We start from the raw sequence: 20,997 nt of genomic DNA, 5'->3' as shown, positions 1-20,997 counted from the left end.
AGAAATAAATCTGGGTGGTTATTGTTAGATTTTATATACCGCCCTATACTCAGAGGTCTTAAAGATCACAGCAGAACATAGAGATGAAGTTAAACCAATTTGGAAATGTTCTTACTGCCATGGCTTACTCCTGCAAAACAAGAGAATTGTAGTTTTGAATATTGCATGCTAGAGCTGCCTTTTAGATGTTTTAGACTACAACTCCCATGAGCACCAGCCAGCCGGCATCCCTTGCCCCTCACAGAGCTAAAATTCCCAGAGTTCCCTGGGAAGAGGGATCAGTTGTTAACCCATTCTGGGAACTGTAGCTCCATGAGGGGAACAGGAGTCTGTTAAGATTGCTGAGAGGAGAGGCCTATTGCCCCCAGAGAACTACAATTCCCAGAATTCTTGGGGAAGGGGGATTAGCTGTTAATCAAATCCGGGAACTCTAGTTCTGGGAGGGGAATGGAGGATCTCCTCACAACCCTCAGCGCCTGTAACAAACTACAGTTCCCAGAATCCTTCGGGGGGAAGCCCGGACTGTCAAAATGACGTGATAGTGCTTTAAACGCATGGTGCGAATGTGGCCTTGGTTTCATCACCAACCTCTCCGTAGCACAAAACAAGAGAATGACGTTTCCGCAAAACGCTCTCCAACTGCTGGCTAGCCGTTGTGTTTGCTTGCGAACGAACGACTGAAGCATCTGACAGAACTAGGCAAAGGAAAAACAACAGCAGCCCCCTAACCCACCCGAAATGCTCGCTTTGCTGCCATCGTAACGGCATCGCCGCTGCCAATTTCCAAACTGCTCAGTTACTGCTCCATATGCATACCCAACAGCTCTCTCTCTCCTTTGGACGCGATTTGAGAACAGCAGCTTACAGCATGTGAGGAAAAAGGCTGCTTTCATGGCAATCTGCTTATCGCTGTCCGCAGGAGATAAATGGATATCAGAATCGGGTTGGCAAGGAGGCTTCCTGTGGGACTGGTAAAATCTTAAATGGAAAGGGCAAAACGCTAGGAAACCTAAGAAATTCCTTTTGAAAGCCAGGTGGGCTGGAAGTTGGCAGGAGGGCGCCGAATCTTCAGCTAGGGTAGGAAACAGCAAGCTGATAATTCTCGTTTTAATTACTCTGATTGCTTTGTCAATGCAATTATTATGTACACAGCTCCGAGAGCTCGTTGATTAAGTGGTTCACAAATGGTTCTAAATTGACAGTTTCCAAGGCTGCTCTTCTGCCGTTCTTAAAATTATAATGCTGCTCTTACGCCATTCTTAACTTGTTCTATTTTCCAAGTGCTACATTATACAGCATCTCAGGGACTGTCTCTCCCCATATGAACCGGCCCAGACCCTGCGATCATTATTCCAGCCCTGGGAGGTGGCAGCACGAGAACAGGCCTTTTCCGCAGTGGCTCCCCACTTGTGGAATGCACTCCCCGGTGTGGCTCGCCTGGCACCACTGTTACATATCTTTAGGTTCTCGGCAAAAACACGCAGGAGCTGAGCATCATTGCGCCTCTTCCTATTTGTGATTCCCAGCTCCAGCATTTACTGCCTCCAACAGTAAAGAGGTAGAAAACAGCTACAGTCATACCTCGGGTCATAGATGCTTCAGGTTGCGTTTTTTCAGGTTACGGACCACCGAAACTTGGAAGTACCGGAATGGGTTACTTGCGGGTTTCGGCAGTTGTGCATGCACGGAAGTGCTAATCAGCCCTGAGTGCTCACTAGAAGGACAGATCCTGAAGCTGAGGCTCCAATACTTTGGCCACCTCAGGAGAAGAGAAGACTCCCTGGAAAAGACCCTGATGTTGGGAAAGATGGAGGGCACAAGGAGAAGGGGACGATGGAGGACGAGATGGTGGGACAGTGTTTGCGAAGCTACCAGCATGAGTTTGACCAAACTGCAGGAGGCAGTGGAAGACAGGAGTGCCTGGCGTGCTCTGGTCCATGGGGTCACGAAGAGTCGGATACAACTAAACAACAACAACAACAGAAGTGCTAAATTGCGCTTTGCGCATGCACAGAAGTGCCGAATCGCAAGCCACGTGGGTTGCAAACATGCATCCCGCACGGATCACGTTCCCAACTCGAGCGTCCACTGTATTGCGGCTAGTAGCCTTATCCTGCAAGAACTTACCAAATGTGAGAGACGTATTTATGAAAATCAAGGAATCCAAAGTTACATTTTTGCTCCAGTGCAAACAGGCTTAATGGAGAGGTTCCCTGCTGTTTGCTATTCCTTTTAAATGGGCCTTTCATAACCAACTCTGCCTTTCAGCCAAGCTGAATCCAGCGAGATGTACAATAAGGAAACAACCTATTTGCTTGCCTGAGCTCTTTAAGTTTCCTTTTTATTAATGCCTACTCCGAGCAGCCAGGAGCGGGCAACTGGACTTGGCAGGCAGATGGGAACCTTCGCTGAGAAAGGGGTGCACTCAGAAGTCTCGGTCTGGCCTGAGATTCCTGGGGGGTTCGTTTTAAGTTGAGCTTTTTGACAAGATGCCAGCTCTGATTTTACAAGATCCCTGGAGGAGAACCACACCTTCCAGCGAGGAGCTGATCGTTACTACATCTTCACTTGACAAATGAAGATGTAGTAATGATCCCAGGAACAACAAGATATTTTTCAAAGAGAACCATTTATATATGGAACGGAGGAGACTGAAAGAGAGAGAATATGAATATATAATAAACTGGTGGCCTGAAATGTTTTGCTTCCTTCTCTCCTCTGCTGTGCAGCAGATCACAACAGGAAGAACCAAAGATTTATGCTGGCTTTATTGCAATTCAGTTTCAAATTGCAATTCTCTCTCTCTCATCCCACTGCCTCCGCTGGGCGAAATACTGAAATGATGTATTAATAGCTTCGAAAGAAACTGTGTTCCTGCAGGCAGGGAGAGAGAAGAGGTGGCCTTTGTGAAAGTAGGAAGCCACAGTCAAAACATACTAAATATGTCTGGTTCTAAGCTGGAGCACGTCAGGGATGCTTCCTGTGAAAGGCTTTTCTGTGTGCTGCTCTGGGGACAAGTTGGCAAATCCTGCGTTTTGCCACCAGGTTTCCACCACTAAGTTAACACTAGAAGTCAGGGGAGCCCAGTGAAGTTGAATGTTGGAGATTCAGGCCAGATCTATAAACATAAAAGTACATATTCACCAACCTAAGGTAAAGGTAAAGGACCCCTGACAGTTAAGTCCAGTCGCAGATGACTCTGGGGCTGCGGCGTTCATCTCGCTTTATTGGCTGAGGGAGCCAGCGTTTGTCCGCAGACAGCTTCCGGGTCATGTGGCCAGCATGACTAAGCCGCTTCTGGCGAACCAGAGCAGCGCACAGAAACGCCGATTACCTTCCCGCCGGAGCGGTACCTATTTATCTACTTGCACTTTGACGTGCTTTCAAACTGCTAGGTTGGCAGGAGCAGGGACCGAACAACGGGAGCTCGGCCCGTCATGGGGATTCGAACCGCCGACCTTCTGATCAGCAAGCCTAAGAGGCTCAGTGGTTTCGACCACAGCGCCACCCACGTCCCCGGCCACCAACCTAGGTGGCTTCACACGTCCATAGAGGAGATGGCAATCAATGTCTATTAGCTATGCTGACTATCTTCTCCCTTTAGTTGTTGGAGGCAGTCTCTCTGTAAATGTTCCTTTATAACCAGGCCTTTGGCCGATTAACCATTCTATGCCTTTTAAATGTGTTGGTGTGTGTGTGTGTGCTTTTATTGTGTATTTTTTGTTCTCATTTTGTATTTTTATGTTGTGAACCGCCCTGTGATCTTTGGATCTAGGGCGGTATACAAATTTAATTTATAATAATATTAGCAATAATACCGCTCACCTTGCGCGGTGGGTTATGGTGCGGCTGGGCATCTGGGTCCTTGTAGAGACCCGGCTTGGGGGGGGGGAATGACGCCCCCTCGCCACCAACACTGGCTGCGTCACCCCTGCTTGGCCAGTCTATGCCCGTGGGGTGTGTGGACGTGGGTATTTTAAACCACGGCATAGCTGGGGGCTTCCCTCGCTCACCTCCTTGCCAGATAATAATAGTAATACAGTGGTACCTCGAGTTACATACGCTTCAGGTTACATACGCTTCAGGTTACAGACTCCGCTAACCCAGAAATATTTCCTCGGTTTAAGAACTTTGCTTCAGGATGAGAACAGAAATCGCGTGGTGGTGGCAGTGGGAGGCCCCATTAGCTAAAGTGGTACTTCAGGTTAAGAACAGTTTCAGGTTAAGAACGGACCTCCAGAACGTATTAAGTTCTTCACACGAGGTACCACTATACTAATGGGCAAAGGTAAGGTAAAGGTAAAGGACCCCTGGACAGCTAAGTCCAGTCAAAGGCAACTATGGGGTTGCGGCGCTCACCCCGATTTCAGGCCAAGGGAGCCGGCGTTTGTCCGCAGACAGCTTTCCAGGTCATGTGGCCAGCAGGACTAAACCGCTTCTGGCGCAATGGGACAACGTGACGGAAACCAGAGTGCACGGAAATGCCATTTACCTTCCTGCCACAGCAGTGCCTATTTATCTACTTGTGCTGGTGTGCTTTCAAACTGCTAGGTTGGCAGGAGCTGGGACAGAGCAACAGGAGCTTGTCCCGTCGTGGGGATTTGAATTGCCAATCTTCCGATCAGCAAGCCCAAGAGGCTCGGTGGTTTACTAATACTAATACAGTGGTACCTCGGGTTACATACGCTTCACGTTACAGACACTTGAGGTTACAGACTCCACTAACCCAGAAATAGTACCTCGGGTTAAGAACTTTGTTTCAGGATGAGAACAGAAATCATGCTCTGGTGGCGCGGCAGCAGCGGGAGGCCCCATTAGCTAAAGTGGTGCTTCAGGTTCAGAACAGTTTCAGGTTAAGAATGGACCTCCAGAACAAATTAAGTTCTTAACCTGAGGTGCCACAGTACTAATACTAATATAGGCAACTCCTGTTTCAGGTGCGATCGCACATAGGTATGCAGCTCCGAACCCAGAAATGACTCGGAAATGTCATAAAGATGTCACTGAAAGGTCACTTAAAGGGCAGAACGGGGTGTTTGCAGCTTTTTTGATGGGTGTCTGATTTCACGCGATTTCAAACAAGTGCACCAGGACCTGGAACAACACAGCCCCCGTGAAAACGGGGAGTTGCTTGTATGCTTCTGAACACCCTTGAGGGAATCGCAGGCAGGTGGGGCGAGCGCTGCTCCCCTCAGTTCCTGCTTGCGGTCTCCCCATGGGTGTCTGTTTGGCCTCTGCGAGAAGAGAGCGCTGGACTAGTTGGGCCTTTGGGTCCGATCCGGCAGAGCTCTTCTGGCGCTCCCCTCGGCGCAGCTTGCATGTTTCCATCACTTGGAAGTAAACAAAAGCTGATGATTCTAAAATTTTGTCTAAAATGTATAAATTGCTGTTTGAATGGCATTTGAAGGACGAGGAGGTTAAGTCAGTTATGACCCACTGGGCCAAAGGTTTTGCGTATAATATACAGCTGAGTGATTGGGTAAAATTATGGGAAGATGGTTTAAAATTTACTGCATTCAATGCCCTAAAAGAAAATGTGATGAAAATGATGTATAGATGGTATATTACACCTGTCAAGTTAGCGAAAATGTATAAAGTCAGTAGTAAATGTTGGAAATGTAAAGAAAAAGAGGGAACATTCTATCACATGTGGTGGGAATGTAAAAAGGTGAAATGCTTCTGGGAGATGATATATAATGAGATGAAAAAAATGTTGAAATATACATTTATAAAGAAACCAGAAGCATTTTTACTGGGCATTGTTGGGAGTGATATAAATAGAAAGGAATATAAGCTCTTTTTATATGCAATAACAGCAGCAAGAATATTACTGGCCGAAAAATGGAAGCAAGAAGAACTACCGACGATTGAAGAAGGGAGGCTGAAGTTAATGGGTCTGCAACTTTTAAGACAAAAAGAGCCACTTGGACCCGTTTCCAAAGAAAAAAAAACTGGGAGCCGCAAAACTCGTCATTATAAAAATAACTTTTTTGTCACTTTTTTATTATTTCTTTGTTTGACCCCTCAGAATTACTCCTCCTCATAGAAATAAACGTTAAATTAACAAGTTACCTTTTTGTGTGTGTGTGTTCTTCACTCCCCTTCAAAACAGTGACCAGCGTACATGCCCCCTTTCAATGCAGTGACCAGCGTACATGCCCCTTACAATGTAGCGGGCAGGCGGGAAGGTGACGTCGGGACGGTGCGTGACTAACGTACGCACCACCCCCATGCGACGTCACAGCCAGTACAGCGCCTGCCACAGTGGGGAGTGTCGGGGCGCACAATGCGCCTCCTCCCCTCGCTAGTATCCGCCCCGGAGCCGCGGCAAAGGTGTAAAAGAGCCACATGCGGCTCCGGAGCCGCGGGCTACTGACCCCTGGGCTATGCAGAACTAGATAAACTAACAGGAAGGATTCGAAACCGGCGGGACCAGAAATTCACGGAAGACTGGAGTAAATTTACGGACTATTTGCAAAGTATTTGTGAAGATCAGATGACGTTTGTAGGTTTGCAAGAAGTTTTGTGAGGAGTATTATTGGAAATATTGCAAAAATGGAGAAGGGGAAGGATGATTTGTTAAGAGATATAAAGGCAATATAAAGTTAAGAAATGCATAAGAAGTGGTTAAAACGGTGGATCATCAGAGGTGCTGATGGAAGTCTAAAAAGATTGTATAAGTGATAAGTTTTGTGGTACATTTTATAATTTATACGTTAAAATCAATAAAAATTTTATATATATATATATATATATATATATATATAAAAGTAAAGGTAAAGGGACCCCTGACCGTTAGGTCCAGGCGCGGACGACTCTGGGGTTGCGGTGCTCATCTCGCTTTACTGGCCGAGGGAGCCGGCGTACAGCTTCCAGGTCGTGTGGCCAGCATGACTAAGCCGCTTCTGGCGAACCAGAGCAGCGCACAGAAACGCTGTTTACCTTCCCGCCAGAGCGTTACCTATTTATCTACTTGCACTTTGACCTGCTTTCGAACTGCTAGGTTGGCAGGAGCAGGAACCGAGCAACGGGAGCTCACCCCGTCACGGGGATTCGAACCGCCGACCTTCTGATCAGCAAGTCCTAGGCTCTGTGGTTTAACCCACAGCGCCACCTGCGTCCCTATATATATATATATATGAAAAAGGAAGTAAACAAAAGCTCAGTAAGATCCAGTGAAGGAGCCTTGCCTTGTGCAGGCCCTCCCCGCGAGCCGAGCGTGCAGAAAAACTCCCTTTTCCAGAGCGGCTTCCTTAAGCGCACGCTTCGTGCCACGAAACCCTGCTCAGAAAGAGGGAGACTCTGCAAACCCCTCGTTGGAACTGAGAGCTGCATGCTGGCCCGAGTGAACCGGGCCAGGAGCAGAACGCCCTCATTGTACGGAGCCAGGAAGTGCCTTGGGGCTGGGATAAGGGCTGTTTGTGCAGGGGAGGCAGCCTGGAGAGAACACGGAGCGAAAGAGGAAAGCCTCACACAGCAGGCTCCTTCGGTGGGAAAGGCTGCCCCGTGCCAGGAGAGAGGCGAAACAGAAGGACGTTTGTGCAGGGGGGGGCGGGCGGGAGGCAGACTCAGATGGGGCAGGGGGCACCCGAAAGGAACCCGGATGACAATGGCAAACTTTATGACCTGCCCTTTGCCAGCAGGTCCCAGGGCGGACGGTGAACGTTTGGATTTCAGAACGAAAAAACTGCCCAGAACATCTTTAAACAGCCATGGCTTCCCCCAGAGAATCTAGTTTGCAAAGGGTACGAAGAGCTGTAAAACTCCTGAGAGTTTTACGTTGCTAATATTGTAAGAATGTGTAAATATATAATATGAAAATCAATAAAAATAATTGCAAAAAAAGGATAGGCCAGTTTGAAACAAAAAATGTTGTTGATATTATTATTATTATTATTATTATTATTATTATTATTATTATTTATGTACCGTCCTATACTCAAAGGTCTCAGGGCGGTTCACAGAAAAGATCACAATATATAAAATAAAAACAATAACAATAACACTCCCCCCCAAAGGAGCCACATTTTAAAAGGGCATAGGATGTTGATCAGGTCAAGCAAAGGGCTGGTTAAAAAGGAATGTTTTTGCCTGGTGCCTAAAGGTGTATAATGAAGGCACCTGGGGAACTTCCCTGGAGAGAGCATCCCACAGATGGGGAGCCACTGCAGAGAAGGCCCCGTTCTCGTGTTGCCACCCTTTGGACGTCTCGAGGAGGGGCATATGAAGAAGGGCCTCAGATGATGTTCTCAGGGTCCGGGTAGGTTTATATGGAAAGAGGTGGTCCTTGAGGTATTGGGGTCCTGAGCCGTTTCAAGGCTTTATAGGTCAAAACCAGCACTTGGAATTGGGCCCGGAAACTAATCGGTAGCCAGTGCAGTTGGATCAGTGTAAAATGCTCAAACCATCTTTCTCCGGTGAGCAACCTGGCCACTGAATTCTGCACTAGCTGAAGTTTCTGAACCGTCTTCAGAGGCAACCCTACGTGTAAGAGTTGTTAGAGACGCATTTCCGACAGGCAGTTCCTCTTCCCAGGGAACCGCCAGGAACTGTAGCTGCGTGAGGGGTGAAGATGGCACCCTAGGGTTCCCGCAACACCTCCCTTCGCCCTGACAGATCCACCTGGCAGAAAACACGCCTGATTTTCCAAGCGCCTCTGCTGCACTTCTCCTGAAGTCGGCCAAGCTAAGGACAGGGTTTTTTCTAATTCATGTGCCCTTTAAAATTTCAGTCGTCTGTGGAGCAGCTTGGGTGCGGTGCCCTAGGATTTTAATTCCCAGGAGGGAATTCGAACCCTGGTCCGACTTGGGAATTTGGGTCAATGCACTACATGAGCACTTCGAACCCAATCCTGCTGCAAAGGTACTCTTAAAGAGCCCCTTTAAAAAGATAATGGCACCCGCCCTCAATCACTACCCCAGGCCAGATATGGAAGCAGGTTGCTTTGGGGGGGGGGGGGAGAGAAAGTCCAGATTGGAAAATAGCTTTAGGTAGTTTTCAGGTCACCTCAACCCAAAGCACTGTCTCAACTTCCTACTCAGTTTAATTGCCATCAAGGAAAAGACACTAAGGCAAACAAGAGGGAAGGGAGTGTTGAAAGGAAACAGCTGATCGGTGGGATCGGAAGAGAGATAAGGGATGCTAGCAGAGGCTGCCTGGGAGGGAGGAGGTAAAAGCCCATGGATCCTCAGGATTTTTGCATTGGGTCACCCCAAATTCACCATCAGATCACACAGCATGTCCATGGCTACAGCCTGCACCAAAAAAATCATGCAATATGACAATATACAAAATGGAAGAAAATAATGCGATAAAATTATATGTGATATAAAAAGAACCAGAAGAAGGAAGGAGGGAAGTCAGCTCTGAAGAGCAAGTATAAATGTAAAATGTAGTACAATATGTGTATGTGGAGTATCTAATTGAAAAACTAATAAAGATTATTATTATTAAAAAAAAAGAAATCCTACGATTCTATGAAATTTATTCATTCACTGTAAAGTTGCAAGAAAGGAGGTTCAAACTAAACAGCAGGAAGAACTTTCTGATGGTAAGAGCTGCTCAACAGAGGAAAGATCCCCCTTGGGAGGTTGTGGACTCTCCTTCCTTGGGGGTTTTTAAGAAGAGGTTTGATGGACATCTGTCATGGATGCTTTGGCTGAGATTCCTGCATGGCAGGGGGTTGGACTAGATGACCCTCAGGGTCCCTTCTAACTTTACAACTCTACGATTCTATGATTATGTCATGCAAACCACAAAACAAAAAGCCGCTGGATTGGAAATATACACTGCAATGAACTGGTGAAGTTACAATATTCCTTTGTTTTGTTGCAGTTGACAGACATGGCGACTCCTCTGGAAGCAGCACAAACAGTGCCAATTTAAATCAGGAGTGGGGCAGCTGTGGGTCTCTGATTGTTGTCCAATACCAGCTCCCATGCCTAACCATTGGGTAGGTAAAAGGGCACCGAAGGGTTAATAATAATAATAATAATAATAATATTTTTTTTTATTTATATTCCGCCAATAATAATAATAATAATAATAATAATAAATTTTATTTATATCCCGCCCTCCCCAGCCGAAGCCGGGCTCAGGGCGGCTAACAACAATCAAATAATCAAGCAATCAAATAATCCAACATTTTAAAAACATTTCATTATAAAAATTAATTAAAATCAAATTGATGGCAACCGTTAAGCAAAATTCTGTGCAGGTTGCCAGAGGAGGGGGTCAGGCTGCGCCCTAACCAAAGGCCTGGTGGAACAACTCTGTCTTGCAGGCCCTGCGGAAAGATGTCCAGTCAAAGGCAACTATGGAGTTGTGGAGCTCATCTCGCTTTTCAGGCCAAGGGAGCCGGCGTTTGTCCGCAGACAGCTTTCCGGGTCATGTGGCCAGCAGGACTACGCTGCTTCTGGTGCAACAGAACACAGTGACAGAAGCCAGAGCGCATGGAAAGGCCGTTTACCTTCCCGTCGCAGTGGTACCTATTTATCTACTTGCGCTGGTGTGCTTTCGAACTGCTAGGTTGGCAGGAGCTGGGACAGAGCAACGGGAGCTCACCCCGTCGAGGGGATTCAAACCGCCGACCTTCTGATCGGCAAGAAGCATAGCTGTCATCGGCAAGAAGCATAGCTGTCAAGAAGCATAGCTGTCAACTTTTCCCTTTTCTTGTGTGGAATCCTATTCGGAATAAGGGAATTTCCCTTAAAAAACGGGAAACGTTGACAGCTATGGCAAGAAGCACTCTGAACACTCTAAAGTGTTATAGGTAAAGGTAAAGGGAACCCTGACCGTTAGGTCCAGTTAAAGGCAACTATGGGGTTGCGGCACTCATCTTGCTTTCAGGCGAGGCAGCCGCCGTTTGTCCACAGACAGCTTTCTGGGTCATGTGGCCAGCAGGACTAAACCGCTTCTGGCACAATGGGACACTGTGATGAGTGCCAGAATGCATAGAAACGCTGTTTACCTTCCCGCTGCAGCAGTACCTATTTATCTACTTGCGCTGGCGTGCTTCCAAACTGCTGGGGTTGGCAAGAGCTGGGCCAGAGCAACGGGGGATTTGAACTGCCAACCTTCTGATCGGCAAGCCCCAGAGGCTCAGTGGTTTAGACCACACCGCCACCCGCATCCCCACTGAAATGAACGAGCACCCTGGAGTCCTCAGACAACTCTCACGTATTTCAACTAGGCTTCTCCAGGAGAAGTCGCTGCTGCGTTTAGATCTTTGCAGCAACTTGGTGCAACACAGGAGACCTACACAATTCCACTCCCTCCTTCCTTACTTGGAACCCTAATGGATGTCTGTTACCATGGCTGTCGCCATGTTCTGAAAACCTTCGAATAACAATATTTATTTAGGAATAGGAAGTGGGACGGGACATGCAAACCTGCCGGAAGGGCCACAGCAGGGATCATTCAGATTGTAACTTAAAGGGTTAATACAACGCTAGGTAAGCCCACTTAGCCAAGGGATGGTGGTGGAGGGGTTGCTTAGCAACCAGGGATGCTTGACAGAGACAACACATGCTCTGATTGGCTGCGTAGCTGTGACATTCACCCGGCTGCCTAACTGAACCTGACCCTGTTCTCCACCAGCCCAGACCCTAATTTAGGCATGGCTTCTTTCCCCTCGAGTTATACGCTGTTTTGTTCAAGTTTGCTCAGTGCGGTGCTACTGGGGGGAAAGGAAAGAGCCCTCCCGCACGCCCCCCAAGACCGCCAGCCGCGACTTACTTGTGCCCGTGCCCGTTCCGATGGTGTTGATTGTCGCGGGGACGGAAGAGGAGGAATAGAGAGGGAGGTGGCCGTTCTCGCAGCCCAGATTCTTTTCCTGCCAGCTGGAGGCGTTGACGCAGATGCCGGAGTCCCGCGAACTCTGCCACCCGTTGAGCTTATCGTCCGAGTTCTGTCTTTGGTGATAGTAGTGTGACGGCCCATAATCGACCGAGTCGGACCGGCCCCTGCCCTGGCTCCCGTAGGTGCCCAGCGATGTGCGGTCCTCCAGGTGGTTCAGCCACATGGCCAGGGCGCTCCTGTCCTCCAGGGACGTGGCGGGGTGGATCAGGGCGTAAGACAGGAGCTGCCTGCTCTCCTCTATGTGCTGGTTGTGTTCGATGGAGTGAGCCAGGATTTTGGGAAGGAGCTTCATGTACTCCACTTTCGCCTCGATGTTCCCCGGCTTCAGCAGAGGCAGGTGGGTCAGCAGGAGCGAAATCACCTTGTCCTTTGATTCCTGCTGCCACTGGTTAATGATTCCTGTTGCGCCAGGGAAGGAAAGGGGCAGGAGAAAAGAGAGTTGTGAAATCAGCAAACTGCCCGAGCGAGAAAATAAGGAGATTCAGACGCACCGAGGCGGCTTTGCGAGGCCAATCCCCGCAGAACAAGGAACGACGCAGTCTAGTTCTTTTCTCCTCCCCGCACAAAGCGGAAGAAGAAAAGGGAGTGCAAAACCAAACCAAAGAGGTGACTTGATCTCTCTGCTGGGAGTGTGCAGACTTCTGAGTCACACAGAACGCCCAGGCGGGGAAAAGACACCATGCGCTGATTTTCTCAGCCTGTTATTGCAATCAGGAAGATTAAAGAAATTTAATAGATCACATAACATTTTAATAAATAGAATAATATGTTGGGGGAGGGGGGATTACAGTCATACCTCGGGTTACAGACCCTTTGGGTTGCGTGATTTCGGGTTGCACACCCTGCCGAACCTGGAAGAACCAGAACGGGTTACCTCTGGGTTTTGGTTCTTGCGCATGCGCAGAAGCGCCAAATAGTGACCCGCGCGTGCGCAGACGCAATGCTGCGGGTTGTGAACATGTTTCCCACACGGATCACATTTGCAACCCAAGCATCCACTGTATTGGGTTGTTTTTGATTTTCATTATGTATTCTGTGTTTTTTATATTGCAGTTTTGTGTTGCGAATCGCCCTGAGATCTACGGGCACAGGACAGCATACAAAATTAATAAGTAAAATAAAAATAACGAATAAAATAAAGAAATCACACCTGTGTCAGATGCCCTGTTGCCACTGGCACAAGATACAGTCAGAAAAGATATGCGAGGGTCACTGATCCACACAGACCTGTATTGATCATTTGTGGACCAGGGGAAGAAAATAACTACTTACCTGTTACACACCCTGATTATTTTATATTTGGGGTTTTTTATGGTGCATATAACAAATTCAGAATTAAGAAAGAATAGCAGTACTTTCCACACAGACCCAGTTCACATGCAATACAAACCCAAAATATGTCTTACCATGAACTTCCAGAGAAGAGAGAGCAGTGACTGTAGCCAAGCATTTATCTGTGGCTTATTCTTATTTATTTATTAGATTTACTACCCGTCATCAAAATAATAATAATAATAATAATAATAATAATATAACAATTTATTATTTATATCCCACCCATCTGGCTGGGTTTCCCCAGCCATTCTGGGAGGCTCCCAATCGAATATTAAAAACACAATATATAATTAAACATTAAAAACTTCCCTAAACAGGGCTGCCTTCAGATGTCTTTTAAAAGTAGGATAGTCGCTTATTTCAAAAGATCTCAGGGCAGTTCACAAGATAAAGATTCAAGATGAAAGCACAAATAAATAGTCAAAACAGAATCAATGAAACAGTATCACACTTGGTTTGCCTGGAGCAGGCAGACAAACTTCTTTTTGAATTCTGCTAGGCAAAATTTCCTACTGTCATTCGCTGTTTTAATGGGCAAGGTTGCAATCCAATGTTTACTTACACAGGCACTAAGTCCCACTGAAATCAGAGGGCTTTACTCTTGAGTAAACATATTTAGGATTGTACTGGTGTAACTTATTCACTTTGTTTAGAAAATATCTGAGGTAGAAACAGGAAGCTTGCGTTTAACGCAGTGATGATCTCTTTTGGTGACTTAAGCAAATCCAGTTTTTTAATTATTATTTAATTAATCATTTTTTCAATACAAACATCAACCGCAAAAGACACATACAACAAAAACCATAATGACAATAATAACACAATTTGACAATTCAGACTTGAATACACTGATACACCTATGACTATACCTTTTTAAACAATATTTCCCCACCTCTCTCTCCTCCCCCTACTTCCCCCTACTTATCGTTAAGTGAATCCATTCTGACATAAGCAAGGCTTCCTATGCAACTTCCCCAGGTAAAGGTAAAGGGACCCCTGACCATTAGGTCCAGTCGTGACCAACTCTGGGGTTGCGGCGCTCATCTCGCTTTATTGGCCAAGGGAGCCGGCGTACAGCTTCCGGGTCATGTGGCCAGCATGAATAAGCCGCTTCTGGCGAACCAGAGCAGCACATGGAAACACCGTTTACCTTCCCGCCAGAGTGGTACCTATTTATCTACTTGCACTTTGACATGCTTTCGAACTGCTAGGTTGGCAGGAGCAGGGACCGAGCAACGGGAGCTCACCCCGTCGCGGGGATTCAAACCGCCGACCTTCTGATTGGCAAGCCCTAGGCTCTGTGGCTTAACCCACAGCGCCACCCGCGTCCCCAGAACCATTCATGATTCTCGTTGCCATTCTGGGTTGTCCAGGTTTACACCCACCATCGCTGCCCTTATCCTAACGTTGTGCAAATTCCACTTGGGAAGCCGACAGAGAGCCAAATGTCTCTGCATGGGGGTTATGGCAGGTTCACAGATAAAACTGGGGGCAGAAAGGCAAGGAGCTGCTGCAGAAGGAAGGAAGGAAGCGGAAAGATGTGTAGGAGAAAAAGAATGGCAAGCATCTCGGTCCAGAGGCACATTTGTGCTTAAATCGCCCAAACCCACACAGCCCTATGGCGGTCATGCAACCGCCTCCGGCATCACACGAATGCCCCAAATACACAGAGCTCTCTCCTCGTCTTTCTTGGCTGACAACGTATCCCACCCCCTGGGCACAAAACACCGCCAGCTGAAAATCCAACTGGCCAGATCAGGGTAGCTTTTAATCAGATCTAAAACACACACAAACACACAGAGCCTTCAAGAAGCCTTTCAGACAATGGTTCCTGAATTTCTTTTGGGGCACCGCTCCCTTGGTTCCGTAAACTCACGCCAGTGCCCCCCCCCCCACCGCACAAAAAGCATTATTCATAAACAGCTGTTTGCACTACCCACCCAGGAAGATATTAGCACAGTTAACAGCAACAGTGCGTTTATTCAAAATCCAATTACCGTATTTTTCACCCTATAAGACACATTTTTCCCTCCTAAAACGTAAGGGGAAATGTCTGTGCGCAGCTATCCCAGAAGCCAGAACAGCGAGAGGGATCGCTGCGTTCCCTCTCGCTGTTCTAGCTTCTGGCTTAGCTGTGCTCTGTCCCTTCCCCCACCTCCCAGAAAAGCCCCCAAGAGCCACGCTCCCTTTAAAGAGCCACGCGGAGCGTATGTGAGGCTCTTGGGGGCTTTTCCCCGAGGAGGGAGAAGGGCAACCCATCAGTGACGGGCTGCCCTTCTCCCTCCTCGGGGAAAAGCCCGCAAGCGCCGCACACACGCTCCTCGCGGCTCATGAAAGGGGGAGCTGAGCAGAGCCTGGGATGCATAAAGGCTCTGCTCAGCTCTCCCTTTAAATAATATTTTTTTTCTTGCATTCCCCCTCTAAAAACCAGGTGCGTCTTATGGAGCTAAAAATATGGTAAGACTATGTAGTTTAATTAATTCAACCAAACTGATGAACTTGATGATCCAGTGGTACCAGCTTTTCAAGGTCTAATAGTCCTTTGCACCTCTTCCTGGAGCCTCCTTGCTTCTTAGCGCCCCCCCCCAGGTGATCCCACTGCCCCCCAGGGGGTGGTACTGGTCACTTTGAGAAACACTGCTTTAGGACTTCCTTGATTTTTGAGACTCGAGCATGGTGCTTTCTAGATTGAAACTGGAGGCACACTTCAAAATGCAATGTTACCTGCATCCTCATCTCGAAGCAGCTGCGAGAGACTTTGGGGGTGCCAGCGCCTACCTTGGTCTCAGTATAGGGTGAGATCACTGGAGGCTGTGGTGCCTTTATGATATACAGTTGTATTTACATTTATACATACAAGGAGATGCGGGTGGCGCTGTGGGTTAAACCACAGAGCCTAGGACTTGCCGATCAGAAGGTCAGGGTTCAAATCCCCACAACGGGGTGAGCTCCCGTTTCTTGGTCCCTGCTCCTGCCAACCTAGCAGTTCAAAGCACGTCAAAGTGCAAGTAGATAAATAGGTACCGCTCCGGCGGGAAGGTAAACGGCGTTTCCGTGCGCTGCTCTGGTTTGCCAGAAGTGGCTTAGTCCTGCTGGCCACATGACCCGGAAGTTGTCTGCGGACAAACGCTGGCTCCCTCGGCCAATAAAGCGAGATGAGCACTGCAACCCCAGAGTCAGCCATGACTGGACCTAATGGTCAGGGGTCCCTTTACCTTTACCTAACCCTGGCTGAGCAGGCGCGGACTTTTGATGCGCCAGGGCCTCCCGCCAGTCTGTTGTTCCTACTCGGGAGTAAGCCGCCTTGAGTTCAGCAAGGTTAGACAAATTATCAGCATGCGCGCAACAGCAAAAATCACATGAATTGTTCAAAAGCATGCCAAATGCAAGCTTTTGCCTTTCAATAAAAAGTTGTTTGCGTCGTTGAAAGCTCTGTTATTGTGTTTTTCTTTTAAGGCAGAAGATGTTAATGGATGAGTTGTTTTTTCTAAACTAAAACCTCAGTATTCAGGTTAAATTGCTGCGTTGGCACTTTGCAATAAATAAGTGGGTTTTGGGTTGCAATTTGGGCTCTCGGTCTCTAAAAGGTTCGCCATCACTGCCCTAGGATGAGTGGCATCCAGCCAGCTATGGGAGAGGGAGGCTTCCCGCCTCCTTCTGAAGGCACTATTATTGAGTTGTTTCTACGACAACATGTCTGTACTTGACCAACCCTTTAAAGGTGTAAAAAGGATGCTTAACAGGTTTGTCTAGGGCAGGGGTCAGCAAACTTTTTCAGCAGGGGACCGGTCCACCATCCCTCAAAACTTGTGGGGGGCCAGACTATATTTTTTTTGGGGGGGGGGGACGAACGAATTCCTATGGCCCACAAATAACCCAGAGATGCATTTTAAATAAAAGGACACATTCTACTCATGTAAAAACATGCTGATTCCCGGACCGTCCGCGGGCCGGATTTAGAAGGCGATTGGGCCGGATTTGGCCCCCGGGCCTGAGTTTGCCAACCCATGGTCTAGGGGCATTAAAGAAATTGCCTTGACCGCTCCAGAAGTTCCTTCAACTGCATATAAAATGACAGGCTTGGATGTCACCCAAAGGCATCATCCACACCAAGTCCCTCTTACAATAATATATTCACTCATTTCTCAACACCTCCTTTCTCTCACTTTGTCAAGGCTCAGGGATGGATCTCAGCTTTCAGGCCAATGGCAGCACTTCTGAAATTCCTCTCCACCAATCAGCTGCATCTCAGAAGCCTCAAATGTCCATTGATACTAACTTGAACTTTACCATTCATTGTAATCTTTCCCAACCTGGTGCCCAGCAGATGATGATGGAGTCCAACTCCTGTCTCATCTAACCTTTGACCTTGCTTGGTCCAGGTGATAAGCCTGAACGGCAGCAGGTTGGTCATTGTGCTTTCGGCAGACTTCACATACAGTTTTGGTAGAAGGCCAGCAGAAATTTCCTCTCAATATAAAGGCAGTTCCTGTCAGCTGTATATAATCGACACCTTCGGCTTTTACGTCTAAGCATCTCAACATGGTCAGCAAAATTCCAGCACTTAAGTGATCTACACAAATCACTTATAGGCAGGTTGGGTGCAGGTTATGGCAGAAGCTGAACGTTGTTTTCTGTAAGCTAGGAGTGTGTTCACAATGAGACACACTCACACTCAGGTGCAAGACACAAGCTGAAGCCCCTCTGACCAAGGGAACCACAGTATAAAGTCACAACATCAGCTTGCTCCCTGACTAAGGCTGCATTCTATATCCATATATAAATTATTATTATTATTTAATTATATGTGTGTGTGTGTGTGTGTGTGTGTGTGTTTTTAACATATCATTTCCAACAATCACATAACATAACTTCTTATCTTATACATTGTTTTAGACGTCAACCCCTCTGATGATTTTCCGTCTTTTATCACTTATTCTGCATTTCTTAATACATCTATCACTCTTAATTGTCATCAACTAATAATTCTCCTCATCGTCTTTCTTGTAATATTTCATATAATTCTCCTTACAAAACTTCTTGCAGTCCTACTAGCGTAATCTGTTCCTTACTATTACTTTTCAAATAGTTCGTATGTTTACTCCAGTCTTCTAAGAATCTCTGATCCCGCAGGTTTCGAATCCTTCCAGTTAATTTATCCAATTCTGCATAGTGGCTTAGCAATATTATCAGGCTCCCTCTCCCTTGAATGCAGAACTAAAATCCAGGAAAGCGGACGTGCTCCAGGTACGGAACATTTGGGGAACACTGATCAAAAGACACCCCATACCGGTGAGACGATCTCTTGCGAGTCAGGTGCTCCAAAATAACCAAAACGCCGCCACCGCTGCCTTGAGAGTTGGAAGTTTCATAGGAAGGTGGCCTGCCCTTGATAGACTTTTAGCTTTTGTAAGAATGTGAATGAGCAATGCAAAGAAATGTGGCAGGTGGGAGAATCAATGAGCGCGCACACAGAAAACCCCCCAGTGATTTCTTCATCTTTTTTTACCATTTGTAAACAAGACAGCCATTTATAATAAGGAGCCAAGAGTATAATTAAAGACCACGAGGATTATTTTGGTAAAAATGAAGAAGGAAAACACAGGCCTAGGAATCCGAGAATAACGCAGCAGCAGCAAATGAGGTCTTCTTCCAACGCACCGTTACCGAGGCGCATTTAAGAGCTCTGCTTGTTCGCAGACAGGCCTTAAAATTGCTGTTTTATTATGCTCTTGTTTTCAGTTTCAGAGGTGTGGTCCCAACACATCTGGAAGGGCACGCTGTTGGGGAAGGCTGGAAGGCGATGGTAGTCTAAGAAGAGGCAGTTTAAGGGAGAAAAGGGAAAAATAACACACACACACACACTTTCTGGAAAACATAGCCCCAGCAAACTAAACCACCTCGGTTGCTCATCTTCAAATCCTGTTAAGAGAAGTCAACAAGAATGAAGAGGGAGTCAGACCGATGGTCTGTCTAGAAATAAATTGGCAGCATCGCTCCAGGATGCCTTTTTTAGCCGTCCTAACCTGAGGGTAAATTATGCAACATCTCAGGGCTAGTGGAGGGGATGCGAAGGCACCACCCTTGCTTTCCAAGGCACACAGAGAAGTTTTTATACTGAAGCTAAGAAAAATCTTGCAGACTTTTGACACAGCTCAATCTGAACTGGGTAACAGATGACAGCAGAAGGTCCTTATCGGCTTGTGCCTGTAATCACCATCACACAGTCATGGAGGAAAGGGCTATCGGAGGCTACTAGACGTGATGAGCAGATTTTGTGGGAGGAAAATAGGAATCCCCGTGACCCCTGTGTGTGGGGTAAATAACGAAGGAATTGGCTGGTTGCCTGGATTCAAAACGCGGGGCTTTGCACACTTTACAGCAGGAGAAAGCTCCCAATAGCAGTATAGCATTAGGAATTCTTGGGAGAAAAGCAATGACAAACCTAGACAGCATCTTAAAAAGCAGAGACATCACCTTGCCAACAAAGGTCCATATAGTGAAAGCTATGGTTTTCCCAGTAGTGATGTATGGAAGTGAGAGCTGGACCATAAAGAAGGCTGATCACCGAAGAATTGATGCTTTTGAATTCTGGTGCTGGAGGAGACTCTGGAGAGTCCCATGGACTGCAAGAAGATCCAACCTCTCCATTCTGAAGAAAATCAGCCCTGAGTGCTCACTGGAAAGACAGATCGTGAAGCTGAGGCTCCAAGACTTTGGCCACCTCATGAGAAGAGAAGACTCCCTGGAAAAGACCCTGATGCTGGGAAAGATGGAGGGCACAAGGAGAAGGGGACGACAGAGGACGAGATGGTGGGACAGTGTTCTCGAAGCTACCAGCATGAGTTTGACCAAACTGCGGGAGGCAGTGGAAGACAGGAGTACCTGGCGTGCTCTGGTCCAGGGGGTCACGAAGAGTCGGACACGACTAAACGACTAAACAACAACAACACTAGCACCAACAATCAGCTGGCAATTGACACCGGGGGGGGGGGTGAGGTGCCAAAAGGAAGGAAACACTAAAGCAATGCATTGGTTTCGCTTTTTTGTCAAAGTAGGGCGCACAAACTATTTTAGTGCTCTCGACCAAACTGAAAACAAAACAGATCATTCCTTGCGCAAGCCTCCTCTTCATGTGACGCTGTCATGTGACCGCCGGTCTTCTCTCTCTCCCCCCCCTTCCCCCAATTTTATTTTTGCAGCTTCCGCGTGTGACCGGCCACTCGGCTTGAGCTCCAAGCTGGCTCTCTTGTGACCTGTAATAACACTGGTCTAAAATTAGAGCGCACGCGGTTGCCAAGCGGAATGAGAGGAGTTTTCTGTCCCATGCTTGTCCATGCTGCAGGTGGCGCTCTGGAGCAATGGCTTCCCAATGCAGTGGTACCTTGGTTCTCAAACTTAATCTGTTCCGGAAGTCCGTTCCAAAACCAAAGCGTTCCAAAACCAAGGCGCACTTTCCCATAGAAAGTAATGCAAAACGGACTAATCCGTTCCAGACTTTTAAACACAACCCCTAAAACCAGTGGTTTCCAAACTTTTTTCAAAGAGGGCCAGATTTGATGAAGTGAAGGGCCGTGGGGGCCAACCAAAGTTGCTGAGCTTTTTTAGGATTGGATTAAACCGACCGGCGGGCCGGATTTAGACATGCCTGCCCTAAAACAGCAATTTAACTGGAATTTTACTATTTTACTATCTAACGAGACCATTGATCCATAAAATGAAAGCAATAAACAATGTACTGCAGTCGCACAATCAATCAATAGCTGAACAGGGTTCCACACAGTCACAAAAACAAAAAAAAGA

The 20,997-nt window shown here is 47.2% G+C and overlaps 1 protein-coding gene across 2 annotated transcripts in view; it reads right to left on the bottom strand.

Annotated features, from left to right (window-relative positions):
- Positions 1-20,997, bottom strand: part of SAMD4A (sterile alpha motif domain containing 4A) — a 131,643-nt gene that overhangs the window by 46,896 nt on the left and 63,750 nt on the right. For both annotated transcript variants that reach the window (XM_080973853.1, XM_080973852.1), the window contains exon 3: positions 11,737-12,258. In XM_080973853.1, the coding sequence (XP_080829979.1) occupies positions 11,737-12,258 (522 nt within the window). The remainder of the gene's footprint in view (positions 1-11,736; positions 12,259-20,997) is intronic.

This window comes from Podarcis pityusensis, assembly GCF_964106645.2.
Source record: "Podarcis pityusensis genome assembly, chromosome: 1".
NCBI lineage: Eukaryota > Metazoa > Chordata > Lepidosauria > Squamata > Lacertidae > Podarcis > Podarcis pityusensis.
This window is presented reverse-complemented; position numbering and strand designations above follow the sequence as displayed.